This window comes from Pongo abelii, chromosome 10 (assembly GCF_028885655.2).
Source record: "Pongo abelii isolate AG06213 chromosome 10, NHGRI_mPonAbe1-v2.0_pri, whole genome shotgun sequence".
NCBI lineage: Eukaryota > Metazoa > Chordata > Mammalia > Primates > Hominidae > Pongo > Pongo abelii.
Genome location: NC_071995.2, coordinates 105,767,720 through 105,786,609, shown reverse-complemented (window position 1 = coordinate 105,786,609; position 18,890 = coordinate 105,767,720). Strand labels below are relative to the sequence as shown.

The 18,890-nt window shown below is 43.2% G+C and overlaps 1 protein-coding gene and 1 long non-coding RNA gene across 6 annotated transcripts in view; one reads left to right on the top strand and one right to left on the bottom strand.

Annotated features, from left to right (window-relative positions):
• Nucleotides 1–3,498: 3,498 nt before the first annotated feature.
• On the bottom strand, nucleotides 3,499–9,113 carry LOC112135850 (uncharacterized). 2 transcript variants are annotated; one of them, XR_008512123.1, is made up of 4 exons: nucleotides 8,914–9,113; nucleotides 6,362–6,482; nucleotides 4,834–4,866; nucleotides 3,499–3,656 (listed from the first exon to the last, which is right to left on the bottom strand). It is a non-coding gene; the product is annotated as an uncharacterized LOC112135850 (long non-coding RNA). The 2 variants fall into 2 exon arrangements; XR_002917086.2 differs by lacking the exon at nucleotides 8,914–9,113 and adding an exon at nucleotides 8,322–8,444.
• Nucleotides 8,448–18,890, top strand: part of CRY1 (cryptochrome circadian regulator 1) — a 102,181-nt gene continuing 91,738 nt past the window's right edge. For 2 of the 4 annotated variants that reach the window (XM_054527599.1, XM_063711883.1), the window contains exon 1: nucleotides 9,344–9,501. In XM_054527599.1, the coding sequence (XP_054383574.1) occupies nucleotides 9,344–9,501 (158 nt within the window). Of the gene's footprint in view, nucleotides 9,502–18,890 lie in introns of all 4 variants that reach the window. The other 2 variants (XM_002823690.4, XM_054527597.1) reach the window with 2 other exon arrangements.

Genomic DNA, 18,890 nt, shown 5'->3' with positions numbered 1-18,890 from the left:
AAAGTCCATCTGTTCTCTCAGCCTGCAGGCTTCTGAGGCCCAGTGGCATCCCATACAGGCTTCTGTGCTGAGCCACAGCAAAGTGGCCTGGAATTTCCATGAGACTCAGCCTCCAGATTTCAGATGGGAAGCTGGCACAAATCTCCTCTACCCTCAGATCACCCTAAACTTATCTAGACATCTGGAGCTAATCCTAGATAAGGGCAGATGAGATATTTTGTTCTTACTTTAGTTAAGATAGATAATTTTAATCTTATTTTCCTTGCCCTCATATTCCACCCCAGCCTGGAGGATTTTTATACAGTTTTAGGAGAACGAGTTGGAAGCAGCAAATCTTTTCTGATTTACATCTGGACCAAGGCTCTTGAATTTAGAACAAAAAAATGCTGGACTACCTTTGTCCTCTAGTTCTGCCCCTCTGAGGTGACAAGACTCTCATCCAATGACCTGCATGGGGATGGTCACAGGACAGAAAAAGATCTGTGGGGGAAAAAACATTGGCTAATATTTCACAATATCATATTGCCACATTTGTAACTATTTACACTTTCTAAATGTACCTGGTCAAGAAAAAGGGTAAGAACAAGAGAACTGTTCACAAGTACATTCTGGTGGACTGGGTCAGTTCATGGACTATATCAATCAGTGTCCAATCAGGACACAGAAACCACACAGTAAGTCAAACAGGAAATATTTAATAAATAGAATGATCAATTATAACGGATGATTGATTTAAAAAGTATAGGGGGAATTCTAAAGAATATTCAAAAGTACTGAGGGAGAATACCCAACAAAGGACAAACTTGGAAGTGTGAGTGCAGGGAATCCTCTCCTAAGGGTGGGATTCAGACCTCATTGGAGAATGTGTTGCTGTAGCCACTGGATAATGAAGAAGTTGGCTGCATTTCCCTTAGCTCAGGCAGGGTCTACATTCACCAGGTAGAGGCCAGAGGGCAGAAAACATGGATGGGAGTGGCCACAGGAAACACCTTCCCAGAATGCAGGTGGACTGAGGCTGGGTAGCCAACTGTGGGGATGCCTGCAAGACTCGCTGGATCCACCAGCAGAGATGCCAGTGAAACCTGATAGAAGTGAGTGCTACTGCATGTCCCTCTCCAAGGCGTCTTTGTCAGTGGCAAAATAAGTACAGGAAAAAGAAAACAGAAAGACCGGAACTAGGAAGAGAAGCCCCTTCCTCTTGTAGTTTCCCTCCAATGCTCTCTACTGAGAATGTTTAGCATCGTGCCAGTGGCAAAGATGAAATCCTTATGAGGCCTGGTTCCATTAACAGACAGGAAGTAATGAAAGATGAATTTGGAGCTGAGAGGCAATAAATTGATAACCAATATATGAATGAAATGTAGTGTTAAATGTAATCAATTGGGTGTTAGCAGGGCCTCTAGAAGAACAATGGATTGAGAGTTGAGCACCAGGCATTGTAGCAAGTAGTAATGATACAACAAATACTCTGCCCTCCTGGAGTTTGCATTTGGGGCTGGAGCAGGCATAGGTTGACTGAGAATAAATAAGTAAGTAAACAAACAAAAACACAGATCATAATTGGTGCCACGACAAAAGTAAATAGAAAACTATGATAAAGAATAAGAAGGGACCCTTTTTAGCCAGGCACAGTGTTTCATGTCTATAATCCCAGCACTTTGGGAGGTTGAAATGAGAGAATCACTTGAGTCCAGGAGCTGGAGACCAGCCTGGGCAACACAGGGAGACCTCATCTTTAAAAAAATGTTAAAAAATAGCTGGTGCATGGCGGTGGTCCCAGTTACTCAGAAGGCTGAGATAGGAGGATCACTTGAGCCTAGGAGGTCGAGGCTGCATTGACCCTGAGCTGTGATCACCCCACTCCACTCCATGGCCTGGATGACAGAGACCTTGTCTAAAAAAAAAAAAAAGAGAGAGAGAGAGAGACCCTTTTAAGAATAGGTAGACATGGAGGACCTCTCTGAAGAGTTAGCAAAAAATTCTGAATGATCTTGAAATGGTCGAAAAAGATTACTAGGTCTATTGACCAGTGCACCCTTCAAGTTTTTCTCTGTCTATCATTTTAGTTTTTTTTTTTTTTTTTTTTGGCTATATTTGAGCTATTTTATAACTCTGTAAATTGCAGATAATTGATAGCAATGCAAATGAATCCTGTCCTTGGACATGCAAATGAATGCTGTCCTGTGAAAGTACAATTGATCTCCATTCCCCTACCCCTCTGTGGAAGAAGTCAGTTTTACATATATTAAGCAAATTCATTTTAAGATGCATGATGGCCTATCTGTGTAACTGCTCTTTGGATCCTCCTTTTAATCCATTGTAACATCTTATGGGCTCCTTCATTAATTAGTGAGTTAAGTGAAATTTTTGACATGTTCATTTTATATTCATAAAAGAGTCATAACTTACCTTTAAAAAATAATTACAGTGAGCTATGACCATGCTACTGCACTCCAGCCTTGGCAACAGAATGAGACCCTGTCTAAAAAAAAAAATCACCCTTTAACACATTTAAATTCAATCCCCCAAAGACTCCAGTGTGAAGGATACTCAGCCAACATTCACATCATATCAGGATTGAATGAGCTGAACAGACTGTCTACTCCTTCATTATTTGCGTATTAACAGATGCCAAAAATCACCTCTGCAAGATGGGGTCAAGAGACAACACAGGCTTTTGATTTAGAGATCTGACACAGTTTTATCAAGAGTGTTCATGAAATCAAGGATACATTGATTTTTCTAACATTGTTGGCAGTTAAAAGAACCTTTAACAAGACTCATATATTTCTGAGCTCACAGCAGAGTCACGTTCATAGAATTTTAAAATAGCACAGAAAACTTAGAAATCATGTAGTTCAGTTCCCTCATTTTATAGACGAATTAGTCAGGCCAAGAAAGCCTGGGTGACTTGTTCAAGATCATCAACTAATTTAATGGCAAGCTGAGATACAAACTGTTCTCTTCCTCTTAGTCCTGTACTCTCTTACCACCACGATGTTGGAGCCAACCAGAATTTCAAAAATGATTCCTAACAATGGCCTTCAACTCTTCTTTCCCCCTTTATACATAATATTCACTCCAAAAAGAATGGGAGTGTGTGTGTCAGTGAGGGATGGTATATTTTAAGGAAAGAGTTTTGGATCCAAAAACAGTATTAGTTTTTCAACGGGTTTGACTATGTATTTGTGTTTCTGAGTTTCTGTTTCTTCAACAGCAAACTGGGCACAGATTCTTATTAAATAATTATTAAATATTAATAAACTGCATAATTAAGATTACTAGGATTAATAATAATCTATAGAAATAAGCTTGCACATAGTAGGTGCTCAAAAGCCATAGCTAGTATTAAACGGTAACCCTCCTCCCCTAAATCATTTATACGCCATAAAAATCCTTCAGTATTTGAGGAATGTGCAGTTGACACTACTGACACTTTTATAATAAATTAGCATTTTATGTTTAAATGAAAGTTATACACACACCCCCACACAGCTGCCTGTTTTAAAAAAAACTCTGTCTTTATTGAATGAACAATCCACAAACATAAGTCAACTCTATACAAATCAATATTCTCTGCACCTCCCACTGTTTCATTTGGATGCTTGAAAACAATTCTTATGTCTTTAGACACAATCTGCTTACTTTCAAATTGCCTAAAAGGAAACACAAAACATTGTATTTTAAAAAGTACAATAATGGGCCCTGAAGAATGAAGCAATCCAAGTGAAGGCACAGCTCTGTATACCAGATCTGCTGCATAGGTGAGGGGAGGCTAAGTGTGGTGATGACCCAAGGCTTATCGTCATCAGTAAAAATGACCCATATTTGCTTAACACTTTACAGTGATCACAGGGTTTCCCTTCCCTTCCCTCCCCTCCTCTCCTCTTTCCCTCCCCTCCCCCCCATCCCCCTCCCCTCCCCTCCCTTCCCCTCTTCCCTTCCCCTCTCCCCTTCTCACTTTCTCTCTTTCTTTCTTTCTCTTTCTTTCTTTCCTTCCTTCCCCTCCCTCCCTCCCCCTTCTTTCTTTCTTCCCTTTTCTTTTCTTTTCCCTCCCTCTCCCTTCCTCTCCCCTCCCCTCCCCTCCCTTTCCTTTCCTTTCCTTGACAGGGTCTCACTCTGTCACAAAGGCTGGAGTGCAGTGGCATGGTCTTGGCTCACTGCAGCCTCCATCTGCCAGCTACATCAATCCTTCTACCTCAGCCTCCCTAGTAGCTGGACCAGGCCTGGCTAATTTCTTTGTATCTTTTGTAGATATGGGGTGTTACCATGTTGCCCAGACTGCTCTCTATCTCTTGGGCTCAGGGGATCCTCCCCAGGGTTTTCATTGTATTAGTATGTTCTCACACTGCTAATAAAAATGTACCCAAGACTGGGTAATTTATAAAGGAAAGAGGTTTAACTGACTCACAGTTCAGCATGGCTTGCGGGGGGCCTCAGAAAACTGACCACCACGGTGGAAAGGGAAGCCAATACACCCTTCTTCACATAGAGGCACCAAAGAGAAGTACCAAGCAAAAGGGGGAAAAGCCCTTTATAAAACCATCAGATCTCATGAGAACTCACTCACTATAATGAGAACAGAAGGGGGGTAACTGCCCCCATGATTAAATTACCTCCTGCTGGATCCTTCCCACAACACGTGGGGATTATCAGAACTACAGTTCAAGATGAGATTTTGGTGGGGACACACCCAAACCATATCATTCCAGCCCTGACCCTTCCCAAATCTCATGTCCTCACATTTTAAAACACAATCATACCCTTCCAACAGTCCCCCAAAGTCATAACTCATTCAAGTATTAACCCAAAAGTCCAAGTCCAAAGTCTTACCTGAGACAAGGCAAGTCCCTTCCATCTATGAGCCTGTAAAATCAAAAGCAAGTTAGTTACTTCCTAGATACAGTGGAGGGAGTTACAGGCATTGAGTAAATATACCCATTCCAAATGGGAGAAATTGGCCAAAATGAAGGGGCTACAAGCCCCACATGAGTCTGAAATCCAATAGGGCAGTCATTAAACCTTAAAGTTCCAAAATGATATCCTTTGACTTTATGTCTCACATCCAGGTCATGCTAATGCAAGAGGTGGGCTCCCACCTCTTTGGCAGCTATGCCCCTGTGGCTTTGCAGGACACAGCCCCCCTCCCAGCTTCCTTCACAGGCTGGTGTTGAGTGTCTGCGGCTTTTCCAGGTGCATGGTGAAAGCTGTCGGTGGATCTACGATTCTGGGTTCTGGAGGACGGTGGCCCTCTTCTCACAGCTCCACTAGGCAGTGCCCCAGTGGAAACTCTGTATGGGGCTCTAACCCTACATTTCTCTTCTGCACTGTCCTAGCAGAGGTTCTGCATGAGAGATCTGCCACCACAGAAAACTTCTGCCTGGACATCTAGGCATTTCTATACATGCTCTGAAATCTAGGCAGAGGTTCCCAAACTTGAATTCTTGACTTCTGTCAAGGCTGAACACCATGTGGAAGCTGCCAAGGCTTGGAGCTTGCACCCTCAAGCCATGGCCTGAGCTGTACCTTGGCCCCCTTTAACCACAGCTGGAACACAGGGCACCAAGTCCCAAGGCTGCACAAAGCAGCAAGGCCCTGGGCCTGGCCCACAAAACCATTTTTTCCTCCTTGGCCTCTGGGTCTGTGATGGGAGGGGCTGCTGTGAAGACCTCTGACATGCCCTGGAGACATTTTCCCATTGTCTTGGAGATTAACATTTGGCTCCAAGTTACTTAGGCAAATTTCTGCAGCTGGTCTGAATTTCTCCTCAGAAAATAGGTTTTTCTTTCTTATCACATTGTCAGGCTGCAAATTTTCCAAACTTTTATGCTCTGCTTCCCTTTTAAACATAAGTTCCAATTCCAAACCATATTATTTGTGAATATATAAAACTGAATACTTTTAACAGCACCCAAGACACCTCTTGAATGCTTTGCTGCTTTGAAATTTCTTCTGCCAGATACCCTAAATCATCTCTCTCAAGTTCAAAGTTTCACAGATCTCTTTGCTAAAACATAGCAAAAGTCACCTTTATTCCAGTTCCCAACAAGATCATCTCCATCTGGGACCACCTCAGCCTGGACTTCATTGTCCTTATCCCTATCAGCATTTTAGTCAAAGCCATTTGACAAGTCTCCAGGAAGTTCCAAACTTCCCCACATTTTCCTGTCTTCCTATGAGCCCTCCAAACTATTCCAACCTCTGCCTGTTACCCAGTTCCAAAGGTGCTTCCATATTTTTGGGTATCCTTATAGCAGCACCTCCCAGTACCAATTTACTATATTAGTCTGTTCTCATGCTGCTAATAGAGACACACTTGAGACTGGGTAATTTATAAAGGAAAGAAGTTTAATTGACTCACAGTTCAGCATGGCTGGGGAGGCCTCAGGAAACTGATCATCACGGTAGAAGGGGAAGCCAACACATCCTTCTTCACATAGAGGCAGCAAGGAGAAGTGCTAAGCAAAAGGGGGAAAAGCCCCCTATAAAACCATCAGATCTTGTGAGAACTCACTCACTATCACAAGAACAGCATGAAGGTAACTGCCCCCATGATTAAACTACCTCCCACCGGGTCCCTCCTACAACACATGTGGATTATGGGAACTACAACTGAAGATGAGATTTGTGTGGGGACACAGCCAAACCATATCATTCATATATATAATTTTAAAAGTATTCTTACAGAACCAAAGAAAGGCTGATATATACTTCTTGTGGCAACAGAAGCAGAAGTAGGGGAGACTATTCAGACAGATTGGCTCTCTAGAGTATTGAATTTACTTTATTGCTGCACTAGTTTGCTAGGGCTGCTGTAAAAAAGTACCACAAATTGAGAGGCTTAGAACAACAATAGGACCTAACTGTCTCACAGTTCTAGAGGCCAGAAGTCCAAAATCAAGGTGTCAGCAGTGCCACAGCCCTGTGAAGGTGCTAAGAAAGGATCTGTTCCAGGTCTTTCTCCTAGCTTCCAGTAGTTCCTTGGCTTGTGGCAGCACACTTCCAATCTTTACATGGTATTTTCCCTGTATGTATATGTATTTCTGTGTCTAAATTTCTCCATTATATGAGGTCACCAATCACACTGGATTAGGGTGCACCCTAATGACCTCATCTTAACTTGAACATGTACAAAGACCTTATTTCCAAATAAGGCCACATTTATAGTCATTGAGGGTTATATGAATTTTGGGGACACACAATTCAACCAGTAAGAATTGCCATCTCCTTCTTTCTTTTAACTTTGCCAAACACACTGGTGGCCAGCAGCACTCACTCACTCACTCATTCATTCATTAAATAAACATTTGCCTATGTCAGGCTCTGTTCTAGTGTTGATGCAAAAAATAAAAACAAAACAAAACTGAATACAGACCCTGTCCTTGAGAAATCACACTTCGGAGGGAATCAGAGGCACATTATTATGATAATAAGTACTATTACTGAGTTGGTATTGCTAAGTATGGGCACTTTTCAACTAATTTTCACAGTAGTGTGGTAAGTGATGTATCAGAAACATACTTGGAGAACCCAGGGAGGTCCTAAATTTGCCCTAGGGATCAGGAATACTTTCAGAAATTAGGTATTATTTCATCTGAGTCTAAAGGGACACGTAGAAATATCCTAGGTAGCTCAAAGGTGGTAATATTGAGTACTGGATTCCAAAGAAGAGTATTTTATAGAGGTAAAAACAGCAAAGGTTAAGAGACAAATTGTAAACCCCAGGAGGGGTGGGGTTTTAGTCTGTTTTATTAAGTATCTCCTGTATCTCTAGTGCTTTGAACAGTGCCTAGTTCATTCAAAAAGTAATCATTGAACGAATTTAAGGGCATCATATATCTAAGGGATGCCATGGCCTGCAGTTCACTGTCGCTGGAAAAGTAGACAAAAGTCCAGTTTCAAAGAGGCCGGTAAACTACATTAAATGTAAGAGACGAGGGGTGAAAGGTTGATGATATATATTGCCAGTATTAAAAAAATTCCAGGAAGTCCAGGAATGCCTGGCATCCGTCCTGCCAATTACCCTTTTCCACAGAGCATGTACAAGGGGGAGGAGGCACCCAAGGGCCAGGAGAGTGGAGGAGCACAGCTCCACAATCTCCAAAGTAGGGTTCTCTGGCCAAAGCAGGATTGAAGCACATGGTTTGGACTTGAAATGTACGTGGAGCCTCCCACTCTCCTCCTTCCACTCCATCCTCCCCTCACTCTCCGCCCGACTCCACCACTGGCTCCTGAAGGAAATCGGACAATTTCCAGGCCTTCCCAAATCCCACGGGAGGAATCGCCGAGCTCGCTCCTACCCGCCGGCCCCGCCCCCTTACCTCTGGAACGCCGCGAGAGCGCACGCGCGCCTCCCGGAGCAGCGCGCGCGCCCGCAAGCTCCCCGCATCCCCGTGCTCATCCGGGTCTCAGTGAGCCTCGGCCAATGGTGGCCGCTCATGGCCCCTGGGGGCGGGGCTAAGCCTTCCCTCACAAGGGGCCTGTGGTCAACGCGATTTGCCTCCAAGGGACGGCCACCAGTCGGCACAGGAAAGGGGCAGAGGCAGTGAGTTCAGCGTGTGGACGAGGGTCAACAGTTTTGGGATCAAGCGGCTGCCGCTCCTCCAAAAGCGACCGAAGCGCGAGCAGATTCCCCCTCGGAGCCAGTGTAGTAAACACACTTCAGAAACGTGAGGTGCCGGTGGTCACGAGGGGAGCGCGCCCTCCAATGAGGAGCCGGGGGCGGGGCCGAGGCCGCTGACGCGGCGGCGGCGGCAGAGTCACCCGGGCAGCCTCGGGACCGGTCACCGGCCGGCAACCGTCCAGCGGCCTCGACCACCGCCTCCAGCCTCCGTCCCCGGTCCTTTCTCCCGGGCCGAGAGACAGCGTCGCCGACAGGGGCTCATTCCCCTCCCGTTCTCCTCGGTGACTCACCTCGGGCGGGCCGTTTTGTCTTTAGGGGCCGCCTTGGTGGGGCGAGGATTCCGTGACGAATCTCCTGGGGCCGTCCGTGCCGGCTCGGGCCGTCGTGGCGGCTCGAGCTGCTGGAACTTGCTCAGGCTCCGGAGGTCCGAGGCCCTCGAAGTTATGCGTCGCCTCCAGGCGGTTGCGGCGGGCGCGGGCTCCTAAAGGGCGTCACACCCGGACTCCGCCGACTAGGCAACCTCCATTCATCTTCCCACTGCGCCTCCAGCGCCCCCGCCTTCTCCGGTCCCCTCCTCGGAGTCATTTTTTCCTGTCCCCCCTCTGCCGCCCTTTCCTCACTCCCCGGGTGAGGCAATTCTCTTGGAAGCGAAGGTGTCGGCTGTGAGCCGGAGCCTCCTTCCTTGAATTTATCCGTGGAGGACTCGCCGCGCCCCCCGGCATGGGGGTGAACGCCGTGCACTGGTTCCGAAAGGGGCTCCGGCTCCACGACAACCCCGCCCTGAAGGAGTGCATTCAAGGCGCCGACACCATCCGCTGCGTCTACATCCTGGACCCCTGGTTCGCCGGCTCCTCCAATGTGGGCATCAACAGGTGGCGGTGAGTCACAAGCCCGTGGGAAATGGATTTGGGTGTTTAATGAGTCTGATGTTAATGAATTCCATGCGATCCGCCAAATCCGTGAATTTAGACGTGGGACGCTTATACCGCTTACGAATTTTAGGTGCCCTAAGTATTAAATAGAATTTACTTAATACTTCTCTGGCCAAAGAGTACTGACGACCTGAAACACTTGGCCTTCATCAGTGAGTTATGTGTCTTTCTGTGCTAACTGGAGCTCCTCCCCTGAATTTGTGGAGAATTCTTAGTGCTGGAGTTAAAGAAACACCTTTCCTGTCCTTAGTGGCCAGTGTATATGGATTCCCTTGGCCTCTTTGTGGCATTCGAAAGGATTGTGATATTTCCTGTTTACGTTTGTGTCTAGGTAACTCATAGTATGGAGAAAAATTATTCATTCAGTACAGCGGGCTCCAGATCCAGTGTTCTTCCACCTTGAGGTTACTGTGGGGAAAGCAAGGGAAACAGCATTATCTGGTTTCTCTGCTCGGTTCTTTTTCTCAACTCCTCCTTGTGGTTGCCGAGACAAAGCACAGTTTTTCTTTCTAGGCAGGTTGTAGTCCTTCTAGGGATCAGAGCACTGAAAGAAATCTTAGAGATGCTTTATGATCTTTTCCTGAAACGCCAAGCTACATGATTGTTAGGCCCCCTGGTGGAAATGAAAGCATAGCTCAACAGATAGACTCTTGATCACTTACCATGTGCCAGGCACTGATTTAAATGCTAGGGATATAGCAGTGAGTGAAAGACAGAAAGTCATGTCTTCAACCAGAAAGTAAAATATGTAGTATTTTAGGTGGTGATAAGTGTTGTGGAGAAAAATAGAGCAGAGTAAAGGGATAAAGAATACAAGGGTAGGGATGGGGTTGCAATTTTAAATATGATCGGGGGAAAAGTCACAGAGAAGGTGACAGTTGAGCAGGCCTGAAGGAGGTGGTGGGATGCAGATATCTAGGGGAAGACCATTCCAGGCAAAGGGAAGAGTAAGGGAAAAGGCAGAAATATGCTTGACCTTTGGAAGGAACAGCAGAAGAATCCAGTATGTCTGGAGCAGAATAAGTGAGGGAAAAATAGTAGACGATGAGGTCAGAGTTGACTTAGGGCCAGATTGAAGAGAGCCTTATAAGCAGTTTTCAAGATTTGGGTTTTTACTTAGTGAAATGGGAATAACTGCAGGATTATGAGCAGAGAAGTAATGTGATCTGACATAAGTTTGAAAAAGAATTTTTCTGCTTGTGGTTCTGAATTGGGGAGTGGAGGTGGACAAGAAGCAGGAAGTCTAATTAAGAAGCTGTTGGCATTCATCCAGGTGAGAGATGATAACGGCTTGAATCATAATAATAATCGTGGACGTGGTGAGAAATAAACAGATGCTGGTTATATTCTGAAGGCAGAATACACGGTATTTGTTGGCAGATTGGATATGCAGTGAGAGAGAAAGAAAAGGAGTTAGGCTGGGCGCGGTGGCTCATCCCTGTAATCCCAGCACTTTGGGAGGCTGAGGCCAGGAGTTCGAGACCAGCCTGGCCATCATGGCAAAACCCTGTCTCTATTAATACTGAAAATATAAAAATTAGCTGAGCATGGTGGCGCATGCCTGTTATCTCAGCCACTCAGGAGGCTGAGGCACGAGAATCGCATGAACCTAGGAGACGGAGGTTGCAGTGAGCTGAGATTGCGCCACTGCACTCCAGCCTGAGTGACAGAGTACTCTGTCGCAAGAAAAAAAAAAGGACTTATAGTTTGGTGCTATATAAAAAGCACCAAAATTCAGTGCTTTTTATATAGTAGCAGTTTAGTTACTGTTTGAGAAAATTTTTAGCTTGAGAAACTGGAAGGATGGGGCTACACTTTGCTAAGAAAGTGAAGCCAGCTGGAGAAGCCATTGGGAGGGTGACTGGAGTTCTCTTTCATTAAGTCATTAAGTTTGAGATGTATTTTACACATTCAAATGGAGATAGCAAATAGGCAGTTGGATGTATCTGGAGGTCAAGACAGAGATCCAGGCAGGAAGTATAAATTGGAGAATTCATTAGTTTATAGATAATATATAAAGCCATTTATTCATCCATCCATTTATTGAACAAAGATTTGTCAAGCACCTACTATATGCCAGGCACTGTTTTAGGTGCTAGAGATCCAGTATAAAAAAGCAGCCCCCAATTCTCACCCTGTTGGAGCTACATTCTAGTGGAGCCGTGAGACTGACAGCATTAAAATGAGATAGACAAGAGATGCAAGTGGTGCAAGGGCTGAACCTTGAATACTCTTAATGTTTATAAATTGTGGAGCTGTGAAAGAACCAGCATATGAGACTGCAAAGGAGCCACTAGTAATGTAAGAAGAAAACCCAGAAGAGTATGGTGTCTTAGAAGCCAAGTAAAGAAAATATTTTGGCCAGGCATGGTGGCTCATGCCTGTAATCCCAGCACTTTGGGAGGCTGAGGCAGGCAGATCACTTGAGGCCTAGAGTTTGAGACCAGCCTGGCTAATATGGCAAAACCCCGTCTCTAGTAAAAAACACAAAAAAATTAGATGGGTGTATGGCACATGCCTGTAATCCCAGCTACTCGGGGAGGCCGAGGCAGGAGAATCAATTGAACCCAGGAGGCAGAGGTTGCAGTGAGCCGAGATCGTGCCACTGCACTCCAGCCTGGGCAACAGAGCCAGACTCTGTCTCAAAAAAAAAAAGAAAAAAAAGAAAGAAGGAAAGTATTTCAAGGAAGAGTGTTTTACTTACGTCAGATGCTACTGATAGGTCAAGAGGAGAACTGAAAAATAAAAATTGGATTTAGCAATTTTAGGTCATTTGGAATTTTATCTGGAGTGGTTTTGGTAGTGTCAGAGGCAAAAGTCTTTTTGGAATCACTCATAGTACCAAATTCAGTGCTTTTTATATAGTAGTAACTCAATTATTGTTTGTTGAATAGAGTGATATCTTGGAGTCAATAATTTTATATTTAAACAGCTTTATTAATTTACTTATTGACTATGGGATAATGCCCAAATTCCTTAGCCTGGCAAGATCTACCTTTTGGCGTATGTATTTCATTTTCTGCTGTTTACAATATGTGATTTCAACTCCAGGGGGAAAACCTTCTTAGTTTTCTTTAGAAGCTATCTTGTATTTTCTTCGATCAACACTTTTTAGACTTTTGGATTTAACAGAAAAGCAAAATTTTAAATAATATTTTACCTAATAAGCACATTAACAAAACCACTTTTTGATATTGCCATCCTTTCATTTAAAAAGGATGTTTTATGTTAAAAAAAAAAAGTTTGGCTGAGCTCAATGTCTCATGCCTGCAATCCCAGCTACTCAGGAGGCTGAGGCAGGAGAATCACTTGAGCCCAGGAGTTGGAAGCTGCAATGAGCTATGAATGGGCTACTGCACTCCAGCCTGGGTGACACAGAGAGACCCTATCTCTTAAAAAACAAACAAACGGACAACAACAACAAAAAATTTGAAGGACATTGTCTCAGAATAACATGTTTTGATTTGGGTTAATTTACAAGCTTTATGAAAATTCGCATCTCTTAGAAAAATTATCCTATACAAAAACTTACACACTAACATTCACAGAAGCATTATTCATAATAGCCAAAAGGTGGAAACAACCCAAATGGCCATCAATTGATGAATGGGTAAACAAAATATGGTATATCCATATAATGGAATATTATTTGGCCATAAAAAGGAATGAAATACTGATACATGCTACAACATGTATGAATGAACCTTAAAAACAAACTAAATGATAGAAGCCAGTCACAAAATTCCATGTATTATATGATTCTGTTTATATGGAATGTCCACAGTGGGCAAATGTATAGAGACAGGAAGCAAACTAGTGGCTTCTTAGGACTGGGGAAGCTGGGGAGTTGGGAGTTGATAGCTAAGGGGCACAAAGTTTCTTTTTGAGGTGATGAAACTATTCTAGAAGGTGATGGATGATTGTACAACTCTGTGCTTGTCTGGAATGATTAGCAGTATTCTGAACTCTTACACCACTTTTTGCTGTTGCTGCTCACATCACTCTTAGCATTTGCTGCCCTCATTTGTGAATGTTAGTATTGTTTTATTAATAGTTTGTTTGAGCTGCTATAACAAAATACCTTTAGACTAGGTAGTTTATAAACAACAGGAATTTATTTCTCACAGTTTTGGAAGATGTCCAGAATCAAGGCACCAGGAGATTCAGTGTCTCTGCTGAATAGACGATGCTTTCTGTGTCTCCTTACATGGCGGAAGGGGTAAACAAGTTCCTGCTGCCCTTTTTATAAGAGCACTCCCTTAGTCTGTTTGTGTTATTATAAAGGGATACCTGAGGGTGGGTAATTTATAACAAAAAAGAGGTTTACTTAGTTCATAGTTTTGCAGGCTTTACTAGAAGCATGGCATCAGCCTCTGATCCTGGTGAGGACCTCAGAAAGCTTTTAATCATGATGGAAGGGGAAGTGGAGCTGGCATATCACATGGCGAGAGAGAGAGGGGAGGGATACCAGTCGCTTTTTAATAATTAATTGTTCTGTTAATTAATAGAGTGAGAAGTCACTCATTACATGATAGCACCAAGCCATTCATGAGGGATCTTATCTCATGTTCCAAACACCTCTCACCTCCAACATTGGGGATAACATTTTAACATGAGATTTGAAAAGGACAAATATCTAAACTATATCACTCCACTTCTAGCCCCCCAAATATCTTGTCTTATTTATTTATTATTTTTATTTTTATTTTTGAGACGGGGTATCACTCTGTCTCCCAGGCTGGAGTGCAGAGGCGTGATCATGGCTCACTGTAGCCTCAACCGCCTGGGCTCAAGCAGTTGTCCCACCTCAGCCTCCCAAGTAGCTGGGACCACAGGCATGCATTACCATGGCCAGGTAATTTTTTTTATTACTTGTAGAGGTGAGATCTCACTAAGCTGTCTCATACTCCTGGGCTAAAGCAATTCTCCTGCCTCAGCCTCTGAAAGTGCTGGGATTATAGGTGTGAGCCACCATGCCCACCCTCTTTTTTCTATTGTAAAATATAATCATCTCTTTCAAAGTCCCCAGAAATCTTAACTAGTTTCAGCATCAACTCAAAGTCTAAAATCTTATTTGAGACTCAAGGCAAATTCCTTACAGCTATGAACCTGTAAGATCAAAAACAAGTTATCTACTTTTAAGATACAATGGTGGAACAGACATTGGGTAAATATTTTCATTTTAAAAGGGACAAGTTGACCAATAAAAAGGGACCCACCCAAGTCTGAAACCTAGTAGGGCAGACATTAAATCTTAAAGCTGTAAAATAATCTCGCTTGACTCTTGTCCCATAACTGAGCACACTGGTCCAAGAGGTGGGCTCTTGAAGCCTTGGGCAGCCCCATCTCTATGGCTTGGTTGGGCACAGACCACATGGCTTCTTTCATGGATTGGAGTCTAATGTCTGTCACTTCTCCAGGCTGAGGGTGTGTGCTGTTTTCATCCAAAGGATTCTTTTAATCTTTCCACTTCCTCACTTTCCACTCCCTCCCACATCCTGAGCACACTGGTCCAAGAGGTGGGCTCTCAAAACCTTGGGCAGCTGCATCTCTATGGCTTGGTTGGGCGTAGCCCACATGGCTGCTCTCATGGATTGGGGTCTAATGTCTGTCACTTTTCCAGGCTGAGGGTGTATGCTGTTTACATCCAAAGGATACTTTTAATCTTTCCACTCCCTGACTTCTCTTTTCTTTTCTTTTTCTTTTCTTCTTTTCTCTTTTCTTTTCTTTCTTTCCTTCCTTCCTTCTCTTTCTTTCTTTCTTTTTCTTTTTCTTTTTCTTAACAGTATTTAACACATTTGACCACACCTTTCTCTTCTTCTCTTGGCTTTAGTTAGACTGCCACCACTGTGGGTCCTGGAGGGCAGTGCCCCTGTTCCCACTGCTCTACAATGAGTTCTCTCTGGGGAGTCTAACCCCACATTTCCCCTTGGCACCAGCCTAGTAGAATCTCTCTGTAGGAGCTCTGCTGTGGCAAGCTTCTACCTGGACACCCAGACTTCTTGACATATCTTGTGAAATCTAGGTGGAAGCTGCCAAGCCTCCATGGATCTTGTATTCTGTATACCTGCAGACTTAACACCACTTGGAAACCATCAAGGCCTATGGTTTGCACCCACTGGAGTGGCAGTCCAGGCAGTACCTGGGGCCTTTTGAGCCCTGGCTGCAGCCAGAGCAGCCAGAACGTGGGGAGTAGCATCTCAAGACCGCACAAGGCAGCAACACCCTGGGCCTGGCCTCCCAAACCATTTTGCCCGAGGAGGGCTCTGAGCCTGTGATGGAAGGGGTAGCCTTGATTTCTGGAATGTCTTGGGGGCTTTTCCCCATTGTCTTGACTGTTAACAACTGGCTCTCTTTTATTCTTGTTAATCGCTTTAACAACCTGTTCTGTCAGGGCCTGTTACCTGGGGCTGGGTAGTTTGGATTTCTCTCCTGAAAACTTCCCTCTACCACATGGTTAGGTTGTAAATTTTTCAAATTTGTGTGCTCTGTTTTTCTCTTAATTATTAGCTTTAACTTTGTCTTTTTTTTGAGCTCCCATGTCTGATAGTAGGCTGTTAGAAGCAGCCATGTCACCTTTTGAACACTTTGTTGTTTAGAAACTTGTTTTTGCAAGGTAGCTTAGGTCATTACTCTTAAGTTCAGCCTTTTACAAAGTGCTAGGCATGGATACAATGTAGCCAAGTTTTTTGTTAACAAGCAGAACATATAATGTGGCCATTTTTTTGTTTTAGTTTTTAAAAATTTTATTTGAGACCTCATGAACATGGCCTTAAGTGTCTATATTTTAATCAGCATTTTTGTCACAACCTCTTAACCAGTCTCTAAAAAGTTTTAAAGTTTTTCTTGTGTATGAGGTTTTTTGTTTTTGTTTTGTTTTGTTTTGAGTTCTCTAAGCTCTTGTAAGCAGCTTTAGTTTTTGCTTTTTTTTTAATACTTTAAGTTCTGGGATACATGTACAGAACCTGCAGGTTTGTTACGTAGGTATACATGTGCCATGGTGGTTTGCTGCACCCATCAACCTGTCATCGAGGTTTTAAGCCCCGCATGCATTAGGTATTTGTCCTAATGCTGTCCGTCCCCTTGCCCCTCAACCCCTGGCAGGCCCTGGTATGTGCTGTTCCCCTCCCTGTGTCCATGTGTTCTCATTGTTCAGCTCCTACTTATGGAGAACATGCGGTGTTTGGTTTTCTGTTCCTATGTTAGTTTGCTGAGAATGATGGTTTCCACCTTCATCCATGTCCCTGCAAAGGACATGAACTCATTCTTTTTTATGGCTGCTTCATATTCCACGGTGTATATGTGCCACATATTCTTTATCCAGTCTATCATTGATGGGCATTTGGGTTGGTTCCAAGTCTTTGCTATTGTGAACAGTGCCACAATAAACATACGTGTGCCTGTGTCATTATAGTAGAATGATTTATAATCCTTTGGGTATATACCCAGTAATGGGATTGCTGGGTCAAGTGATATTTCTGTTTCTAGATCCTTGAGGAATCGCCACACTGTCTTCCACAATGGTTGACCTAATTTACACTCCCACCAACAGTGTAAAAGCATTTCTATTTCTTCACATCCTCTGCAGCATCTGTTGTTTCCTGGCTTTTTCATAATCGCTGTTCTAACTGGCATGAGATGGTATTTCATTGTGGTTTTGATTTGCATTTCTCTAATGACCAGTGATGATGAGCTTTTTTTCATGTTTGTTGGCCATATAAATATCTTTTAAGAAGTGTCTGTTCATATCCTTCGCCCACTTTTTGATGGGGTTGTTTTTTTTTTTTTGTAAATTTGTTTAAGTTCCTTGTAGATTCTAGATATTAGACCTTTGTCAGATGGATAGATTGCAAAAATTTTCTCCCATTCTATAGGTTGCCTATTCACTCTGATGATGGTTTCTTTCACTGTGCAGAAACTCTTTAGTTTAATTAGATCCCATTTGTGAAGTTTGGCTTTTGTTGCCATTGCCTTTGGTGTTTTAGTCATGAAGTCTTTGCCCATGCCTGTGTCCTGAATGGTATTGCGTAGGTTTTCTTCTAGGGTTTTTATGGTTTTAGGTTTTACATGTAAGTCTTTAATTCGTCTTGAGTGAATTTTTGTTTACAGTGTAAGGAAGGGGTCCAGTTTCAGTTTTCTGCATATGGCTAGCCAGTCTTCCCAGCACCATTTATTAAATAGGGAATCTTTTCCCCATTTCTTGTTTTTGTCAAGATCAGATGGTTGTAGGTGTGTGGTGTTATTTCTGAGGCCTGTGTTCTGTTCCACTGGTCTATGTATCTGTTTTGGTACCAGTACCATGCTATTTTGGTTACTGTAGCCTTGTAGTATAGTTTGAAGTCAGGTAGCTTGATGCTTCCAGCTTTGTTCTTTTTGCTTAGGATTGTCTTGGCTATACAGGCTCTTTTTTGGTTCCATATGAAATTTAAAGTAGTTGTTTCTAGTTCTGTGAAGAAAGTCAATGGTAGCTTGATGGGAATAGCATTGAATCTATTAATTACTTTGGGCAGTATGGCCATTTTCATGATGCTGATTCTTCCTATCCATGAGCTTGGAATGTTTTTCCATTTGTTTGTGTCCTCTCATTTCTTTGAGCAGTGGTTTGTAGTTCTCCTTGAAGAGGTCGTTCACATCCCTTGTAAGTTGGATTCCTAGGTATTTTATTTTCTTTGTAGCAGTTGTGAATGGGAGTTCATTCATGACTTGACTGTCTGTCTATTATTGGTGTATAGGAATGCTTGTGATTTTTGCTCATTGATTTTGTATCCTGAGACTTTGCTGAAGTTGCTTATCAGCTTAAGGAGTTTTGGGGCTGAGACGATGGGATTTTCTAAATATACAATCATGTCATCTGCAAACAGAGACAATTTGACTTTCTTTCTATTTGAATACCCTTTATTTCTTTCTCTTGCCTGATTGCCCTGGCCAGAATTTCCAATACTATGTTGAATAGGAGTGGTGAGAGAGGGCATCCTTGTCTTGTGCCAGTTTTCAATGAGAATGCTTCCAGCTTTTGCCCATTCAGTATGATATTGGCTATGGGTTTGTCATAAATAGCTCTTATTATTCTGAGATAACGTTCCATCAATACCTAGTTTATTGAGAGTTTTTAGCAGGAAGAAGTGTTGAATTTTGTCCAAGGCCTTTTCTGTATCTATTGAGATAATCATGTGGTTTTTGTCATTGGTTCTGTTTATATGATGGATTACATTTATTGATTTGCATATGTTGAACCAGCCTTACATCCCAGGGATGAAGCCCACTTGATCATGGTGGATAAGCTTTTTGATGTGCTGCTGGATTCGGTTTGCCAGTATTTTATTGAGTATTTTCAT